Source organism: Macaca fascicularis, chromosome 1 (genome assembly GCF_037993035.2).
Source record: "Macaca fascicularis isolate 582-1 chromosome 1, T2T-MFA8v1.1".
NCBI lineage: Eukaryota > Metazoa > Chordata > Mammalia > Primates > Cercopithecidae > Macaca > Macaca fascicularis.
This window is the reverse complement of record NC_088375.1, coordinates 228074625-228083336: the sequence shown is the minus strand read 5'-3', so window position 1 is coordinate 228083336 and position 8712 is coordinate 228074625. Positions and strand designations below refer to the sequence as shown.

At 49.7% G+C, this 8712-nt stretch overlaps 1 protein-coding gene across 30 annotated transcripts in view; it reads left to right on the top strand.

Annotated features, from left to right (window-relative positions):
• Positions 1-1176: 1176 nt before the first annotated feature.
• The window catches only part of CAMTA1 (calmodulin binding transcription activator 1), a 978479-nt gene continuing 970943 nt past the window's right edge, over positions 1177-8712 (top strand). For all 30 annotated transcript variants that reach the window (XR_006696555.3, XR_010581491.2, XR_010581496.2 and 27 more), the window contains exon 1: positions 1177-1298. Coding sequence is in view for 25 of the 30 variants with exons in the window: in XM_065530243.2 (XP_065386315.1) it covers positions 1254-1298 (45 nt within the window). In the remaining 5 variants the exon portion in view is untranslated. The remainder of the gene's footprint in view (positions 1299-8712) is intronic.

Genomic DNA, 8712 nt, shown 5'->3' with positions numbered 1-8712 from the left:
GAGCGCTGCCCAGCCACCCGCACGCCCGGCCGCCCCGAGAGCCGCACTCGGCGCACCCCGTTCCTAGGCTCGTTCTCAGGGCACCTGGCGGGCGCCCACCTCCCGGGGGGCACGTGCTCCCGTACGCAGCGCGAGGGCAGCGGGCGCCGGGCTATTTATTCGGAAAAGCCCCGCGAGGACGCCCTGGATTGAGGAGGGTGGGAAACTCGGCTGCCCAGCGCTCCACCCGGGCGGCCGGGGCTGGCGCTTCTCCGCTTTCGACCGGCGGCCTCATCCTGGGACAGGCATCCATGAGTCATCCGCTCCGCGGGTCACATGGGCAACGTGACCAAAATAAAGTTTCGGTATTTTAAGCCGCCAGAAAAGGGGACAACGGAGCTCACCGGGGGCGGGCGCGGGAGGCGGGCGCAGGCGGGCGGCGCCGGGGCCGTGGGGACGCGGCGCCGAGGGGGCGGGGCCTGGAGGGAGGCGCGCCCCTCCCCCACGGCCGGCAGCGACGCCCGGACTCCTAGGCAGCCGGGTTCCAGGGCGCGGCACCCCGGCGGAGCTCAGCCCCGAGGCTCCCTGCGCCCGGCTCCCCACCGGCGGCGGAGGGCTGCGGGATCCCGGAGATCCCGGCGCGTCCTCCACAGCCACCGGGACCCCACGCGCCGGCAGCGGCTTCCCCGGGAACGTCCTTCAGCCCCGGGAGCACGCGGGAAAAGCCCCAGCGCGCCAATGAGCGAGCGCCTTCCTCATGACGGTCACGCTCAGGGGCGGGGCTTCCCTTCGCCGCTCCCGAATTCCGGGAACCCCCTTTGATTGGTTTGGACGGCCTGGGAAACACTGTAGTGACGCCCAATCAAAACGCCACGTCTCAGCCTCGAGGAACTATTCCGTGTCGGGCCCGTCCTGATTGGACAGTTCTTTCGGGCTCTGGCCACTAGGAAGCTTTGTTTAGGTCCGGAAGGCGGGCTTTCCTGGGAGTGGGTGGGGAGGGGGCGTTGATTCTTGACCAATCCTTTCAGTCCGTTGGGTGGTGACCAGCCAATGGGCCGGATGGATAGGACGCTCCTCCCGGAGAGTAGTGAGACCCCTGGTGCGGGGCGATTGGCGGCGGGAGTGATGAGTGGCAGCCCCACGGCCCAACGGGCGCTGTGCGTGGGCCGCGGGGCGGGGCCAGGGCGGGTGCGCGGCGGCGGCGGGGTGGCTGGGCCGGCGGCGGCGGCGGTACGAGGCGCGCGCTCGGGGTCCCGGTCGCGAGGAGGAGGAGGATGTGGCGCGCGGAGGGGAAATGGCTGCCGAAAACAAGCCGGAAGGTAAGAGCCGGAGCGCGAGGGACTGGGGGGCGGCGCGGCGGGACCCGGCCCCGCCGGACATCCCGGGCATCGGCGGCGCCGGGCGGGAGCGCGGGGGCGCGGCGGGCGGGCGGGCTGGCGACCCGGCCGGGGAGGGGGCCCGCGGGGTGGGGGGGCGGAGCGCGGCCGAGTCCTGAGGTGACTCGCGGGGCCGGCGGAGCGCGGCGCCCCACACCCCACCCCCGGGGGCGGGCTGGGGCCGGAGGGGGCGGGGGGCTCGCGGGGCGGGGACCGGGCCCAGCGAGGAGGAGGAGCCGGCGGAGGGCCGGCGCCTCCCCCACCCGGACCGGGCATCCCCGCCGCTCCCGAGCCCGCGGCGCGTCCCCCGCACCCCCGGCACTGGGTCCGGGGTGGGGGCCGCGGGGCGGAAAGTTTATCCGCCTCGGGCGCCCCTGGCCCCGCGCCCCACTGCTCCGGGCCGGTCCCCGTCGGGCGGTAGCGGCCGGCGCTCAGCCCTCGCCGGCCCCCTGCTCTCCGGCGGGCAGGGCCAGACGTACTCTCTCCGGCACCCCATTCAGCCCTGTGGACGCCTCCCCAAGCGGGCGGGGGGTCCCCGAGCTTCTCCCCGCCAGGGGGACCCCGTCCTGCCGAGTGTCCCTCGGCCGAAGGGCCTCGTGTGACCCCTCCCCCTTCGCTTCCCGGGAAGGGAAGGGGGCCTGCGCAGCATCCCCGCCCCTCGCAGTCGTTCACATCCTACTCTTGCCCTTGCACCCTCACAGCCAGGAGGGTGGGGTCTCCGTTTCTATGGCAAGTGAGGATCTCCACACTCCCTTGCCCTTTACCTTCCGTGACCCCGATCCTTCCTTGGCACAGGGGTCCGTCTGATCCGCTCATCTTCTTTGGAATCTTTTGGGGCCTCTGCACACTCTCCGTTGACCCTTTTTGCCAGGACAAGGGGACTCTGGCTACCCATGTTCTTCTTTCCTCACCCAGTGGATAGTGGGGGCTTGTGCAGCTCTGAAGTCATTTCTAAATAGGAAAGCAGACACTTCTCCCAGATCATGCATACTCTCGCACACTTTGCTGGGTTAGGGTGAGCTCATTTCCTGAATACCCTTTGAGTTGCCCTCTTTTTCTTATGGAGACAACTGGACATTCACCGTGCTCCTTTCCCCATTCGTGTGTCTACACTGACTTGTTCTCTCTTCTCGGAGTTCCTTGTCTGGGTGAGAGTGGGCGCCCCGTAAGATGTGGGGCAGGCTGCCATTGTGCCTAGTGCTTGAGTGAAAAGGGGCCAGCCACACTAGTTGCTCCTGTGTCTGAGAAAGACCGGGGTATATTTTTGCTTCCAGTTGACTCTTGTGTCTCAGGAGGGGGGCAGCCTTCACCAGTTGACTACCCCACTGGGAAAAGGGTCGTGTGCCCTTGTTTTTTGACGTTTTGATTACTGTCTTCTGTGCAGTGAGAACCAGACTTTGTCCGTCCCACACTCAAGAGTCCTTGAACCTTTCCTGGGTATAAACTTCCCGATTCTTTTTTGAGAGAACTCACATCCTTCTCTGTGGCTTCTGCTTCCCAGTCAGCCATCTTTAGTGAGCCTGTTACTTTGACTTTTTCTGATTTTCTCAAATTGTATTCATGTTGGCTGGGTAAGGAGAAGCCATATGCCTTTCCATTCAGAAAAGGGAGTGTAGACACCCGTGTCGCCCACATGCCATCCTGGAAGAGGTTGCCTGTGTGCTCATTGTTGTACTAGAACCTTCCTTTGGCTCTGGTGTTGTCTCTGGTGGCATCCAAACATTTCTTTAAATCTTGTAGCTTTCAGGAGAAGGGGGAATTTGAATGTTTTCTGTTTTTTGCTGTTGTGGTTCTATTTGGAGAACCAGATCATGATGCTATATTCATTTGTTTACATATACATACATGTAGGTATACACAGATGAAATCACATTCATTACATATACAGTGCACAGGAAGTTGGAAGGGTCAGATGACTACCTTTACATTTTGGGTGCATATGGGGCCTTTTATATGTAATGATATAGTTAGATATTAGCGTTGTTGGTAACTCTTCAGGCTTAGAAGCAGCAGCAGAAGAATCATTGATAAATGGCCAATTCTGACCATTCTTTCGTTTGTAATGTGTACCGTACTGAATAAGCAGAATGACATCCTGCATGTTCACGAAGTCTCTGAATGTGCGAAGCGTACAGTGCCTGCCCATACGCATCACAGCTTTGGCACTCTGAGTTTAGAGGTGGTATTCGTTGCCTGGTTCTGCATAGAGTGAAAAGTTCTTGATTTCTTTACTGCAGTGTAGGGGAAGGAGATTTCATGTGTTTGGGCAAATGACAGGAGATGGGTGAGAAGAAGGTGTTTTCCTGTGACAGAAGGAGGAACGAATGACCGTAAAGATGTCCCTTTTGTATTTTGACCATTTAAATAATTGAGAGAGGTTGTGAAATTAGCAAAACGTACCTGTGGAAAAGCCCTTGACGCTTCATGAGAGGATGGGGGACGTTATTCTTCGAGTTCTTTTCTCTTGGTCAGGGGAATGATTGCAGCCCTGTCGGCTCTAGTCAGGTGCTTTGCCTCCTCAGGTCTCCCTTCCTCCCTTTCTCCCTCCTTCCCTTTCTCCCTCTTTCATGAAATCCAGAATGGCTGCTTTGACAGGCTTAGTGTGGAGACTCATCCTCCCCGAGTTCCGTTGGGCTCTGGGGCTTTGGCCTTTAAAGCTCTTTTCTAGCTCGGAGGCTCGCTTTGCCTCAGTTTACTGTGTAAGGAGAAGTGACTCATCGGGGATTTGGTCAGCGCTGGTCTGTGACTTCTAGATTTTGCCTTTCAGTTAACATTGAGTTGTCCAGTGGGCCTAATTCCCAGTGTCAGAAAGTAGAGCTTTTGAGCTCATTATCTTTTTTTTTCTTGGTTTTAAATTTTTTAATGCTGTTTGTATTCTGTGTCTGTAGTCAGCTTGATGGGATTGTGTATTTTTAGGGGATATTAGTGAACTTCGGAAAAATGAAGAGTTGACTACCTGCTGTCGATGGCGTAGACTCAGCGGAGTCATCCCGTTTCCAGTGGTGGTTCTTCCTACCCTTCCTCCATGACGCTATGGAGACTTTGGGAGTTTTCCCTGGTAAGCAGGGGTCTCCATGCAAGGTGCAGTGGAAGGAAAAGTGGTAAAGGTTGGTTGGAAGAACACACTTGAGGTTAATGTCTGAAGCTGGGCTCTTTTTCTTAAGTTTGATGTGGTTGTGTTTCTGTGTCCCTGGTCTCCACAGACGATTGGAAATCAGCTTTTTCCTCTTACCCCTGTAGTGCAAAATGCTCTGTTGCAGTTGGGCAAACTAGACGGATTCTCTGAACCACATAGTTTCATCTTTCTGTGTGACTCTCTGTTAGAACATGACTCTTTCCTCCCCTTCACCCTTTACCTCCAGTTTTTGGGACTAGGTTGGGTGACCTCTTCCTCCTTTGTCTTCTTGGAGCCTTGACTTATCCTGCTTCTGCAAATGTTGGGTTTCTCCATCTCATCGTTGAGTGGATTCAAAATGTTGACATATACAGAGCAACCTCTACTCAAGGTCAGACTGGGTCAGCTTTTCCTTTTCAAAAGAGTAGTGTTGTTCTTACTTGCTCTCTGAGACATATTTATGCATCCTGCTCAGCTGTGTTTTCTATTTCCTTAGTTTTTAGGCTCTGGCGGTTTTAGACTTTCCCCCTGAAATAGCCTATTCTTTAGAGAGTAGTGTTTAGTGTAGTCCCTTATTTATGCTAGGTGTCAGCCCATGTGTCCTGCTCAGTTTTTACTTCTTTGTGACTGATTTTGAGATAGCCCGTCTCAAAATCTTAACATTTTTTTCCCACTGTTTCATTACTTTGAGCCATTCTTCCTTTCGTGTTTGGGGGAAATACCCCTTTGTGTGCAGTTGCACTTCTTTCTGCCTGCCTTATGGAAAAAGCAGTAGAAGGTGATTCTCTTATTTTCTTCAGTTCCCCTCATAGTTGTGTTCGTTGCCTCTTCTGTGGGATCTTTGAATTTGCCCTTCTGGGGAGAAGTCCTTTTTATATTTATACTCCCATGACTGGAATCATTCATTCAAGAGACCTTTACTAAGCTTCTGTTATGTACAAGGAGCTGTAGGGAGTGATGTGACTTTGCTTGAGACCGTATTGGATCTTGTTAGCCTTTTATATTAATGACATTTCAGTGTATCTTCTTCTTCTTCTTCTTCTTCTTCTTCTTCTTTTTTTTTTTTTTTGAGACAGAGTCTCACTCTGTTGCCCAGGCTGGAGTGCAGTGGCACGATCTCGGCTCCCTGCAACCTCTGCCTTCCAGGTTCAAGCAATTCTCCTGCTTCAGCCTCCCAAGTAGCTGGGATTATAGGCGTGCACCACCTGCCCGGCTAATTTTTTTTGTATTTTTAGTAGAGACGGGGTTTCACCATGTTGACCAGGTTGGTCTTGAATTACTGACCTCAAGTGATCTGCCCGCCTCAGCCTCCCAAAGTGCCATGATTACAGGTGCAAGCCACCATGCGCGGCCTTCAGTGTATCTTAATGCTTGTCTTATATAGTCTTGTAAGGAATTTTTTTTTCTGATTTTTAAGTTTTTGGATTGTTAACTTACAAAGATGTAGTGTAATAGTGTGTTATCTTGTTGAACCTTTTTTCCTCCTCAGCAGAAGTGGGGATGGTGAAGAGGGTGGGAGGGTGGACTGGGAGAGTCATTTAGCAGCTTTCCCCCAGACTGTGTGCAGAGAGAGAGAGTGTATGTGTGTGTGTGTGTGTGTGTGTGTGTACGTACGTGTAGAAAAAAGTAAAGTCAGCCTTCTTAATCTGATTGTGTAGGTATAACTTTTAGGTCGTTTAGATACATGATTGGTTGGAATGCTTAACATTTGAACAGCAGCATTGCACTAGGCATTCTATAGAACGTAGAGTCAAATTTATTTTTTATATAAGGAAGTGGTATAAAAATATTTTTCTCTTCTGATTAACTGGTACGGTTCATATTAGATAGTGAGAACTATATGAGCTGCTGGTACATTTTCACTGCCACGAAGAATTATATCCAAATTTAATACCTAATTGATGCTCATTCTTAGGCTAGGTATCTGATATGATTATCACCACTTTTGTTTATTATGTGACTTTTAATTTATGCTTTTTAATGGTATTATTGTTTTTGTAAATTGCCTCAAATTCTTTGTGGGTACAGGTTAGGTATAAATAATGATAATAATAAAAATTATTAACACTTTGAAATGCTTCTTTTCTTTTTTCCTCTATTAAATTAGATTTACTGTCTCTACAATGTATATAGAAACCAATTCTGCTAGTATTTCACTCTTGTGTGAGATTTGTAGTATGTGGTTTGGCAGTGTCCTTTGGTCATGTGAGTGTCTGACTGAGTGTATTTTGTGTTGACAAGTGATGTGTGTTTCTTTTGCGTTTTCATTGTACAGATCATTTTCTAAGGTGTTGTGTATCTTCTGGAATCATGTACTATGTTCTTTTTCTTTTTTTTTTTTTTTTTAAAATGTTCTAGGTGACTTAAATCCGACCTCCCTTTCTTTTCTTTGGCCTTTCCTTTTACTTTTTGTCCTTTCCCACACAGAGAGATTTATTCACTGCCCTGTCATTATTATAAAAAAGTATTTGTAGATGTACTGTATTTGTAGCCTTTTAGTAAAAAGGGGATGCCCACCATCCCTTTGTCCTTTAGCACAAGGCATTGTTTCTTCTTGTTTCCCTAAGAATAGGTAGATGGAATGAGATTTAAGCCACAAGGCAGCTAGTAATAGTATTTGTAACTAGATAGCATCTCTAGATAAAACACTGGGTCCTTCATTCTCTGGGCCTCCCCATGTAGGATTTTGGAAATTTATTTTCACTGCATTTAGCCAGCTTCTTTCTGTCTCTTTGGCTTGACACAATAAATTTCTTTAAGCACAGCCAAGTATATTATTTCATTTGGAGCCTTCATTTACAAGGAAGTATGGGGGCCTCTTCTAATGTTCCTTTGCCTGTTATATATAGTACTGCCTTTAGTTTTTGGTGTGTTTGAGAGTGAGAGTGAGAAGCATTCTTGCTCTACTACTTTGTCTGTGTAACTTGAATAAGAGTGTACGGTCATTCACTCTATTTTCCAGATAGTGTATAATCTTTCTTTTTATTTTTCTTGAATACCTAATCAGGTTCGAGCTACAGGTTGATCTGACTGTCATATCCTTTTATTTTGTGCCATCACTGGATATAGTGTCCCTTCGTCCTGTGATTAAGCCATGTTCCTATTCTGTCATTAGAGAGAGGGACTTACAAATATATAGATGGTCTCCCATGATAATTATCATGCATTTATAAGGAAAGTGTTTCTTTTCTCTTTTTTTTTTTGAGACTAAGTCTTGCTCTGTTGCCCAGGCTGGAGTGCAGTGGCGTGATCTCAGCTCACTGCAACCTCTGTTTCCTGGGTTCTAGCGATTCTTGTGCCATAGCTCCTGAGTAGCTGGGATTATAGGCACCCACCACCATGCCCGGCTACTTTTTGTATTTTTAGTAGAGACGGGATTTCACCATATTGGCCAGGCTGATCTCGAACTCCTGACCTCAAGTGATCCGCCTGCCTTGGTCTCCCAAAGTGCTGAGATTATAGGCATGAGCCAGTGCGCCTGGCCGAAAGTGTTTCTTTGTATATATTGACAATGGAGAGCAGTTCGTGATTTTTCACATGAGGGGACAAAGTAAAGGGTGAGTAAAGGGTGGTGGTTTTTTTTTTTTTTTTCCATCAGTATGCTAGCTGTGTATTTCTAAGGCTGTATTGCATCCCTCTGCTTTGAACACCATTGCTTGTAGAAGGTCATGGGCCTCCTTGTGTAAAGATTGGTACTGTTTCCTGAGCTTTTTTTTTTTTTTTTACCTCATTACCCTGGACTTAGAGAGGAATATTATGTACCCCACTGCAAAGAGAGGCCAAGGGTCAGCCACATTATTTCCCTTTCTGCTCTTTTTTTGGAGGATTGTTCATTTACTTTGAACTGATTGACATGGCATAAGATGGAATGACTAGAGATTTTTTTTTTTAATGGTTCTTCCATATTCAACTTCAGTGTTTTGCCCTTTCCTGACATAGTTGCTTGTTCTCTTGTACGTGAATCCTTTTGCAGTCACTTTCTTGTTTTTGTTTTTCAAATTTAGCCAGGCCTTTCAAGTCATGTAACATATCCTTTCCTGAGACTGTTAGCCGAAGGTAACTTCGAGGAAGATATGCTTGTTTGGGGCTGTATTCATCACTCTGCTCTCTGCGGTTTTATAGTTTCATGTGTACAAAGTGACATTTCTTGAAAGAAATGTTTGGGGCTGTATTCTTAATAATTTTAAACATGTTATTATGTGGAGACTGAGTGGCGTAGCTCTCATCCCTAACTTCATTTCT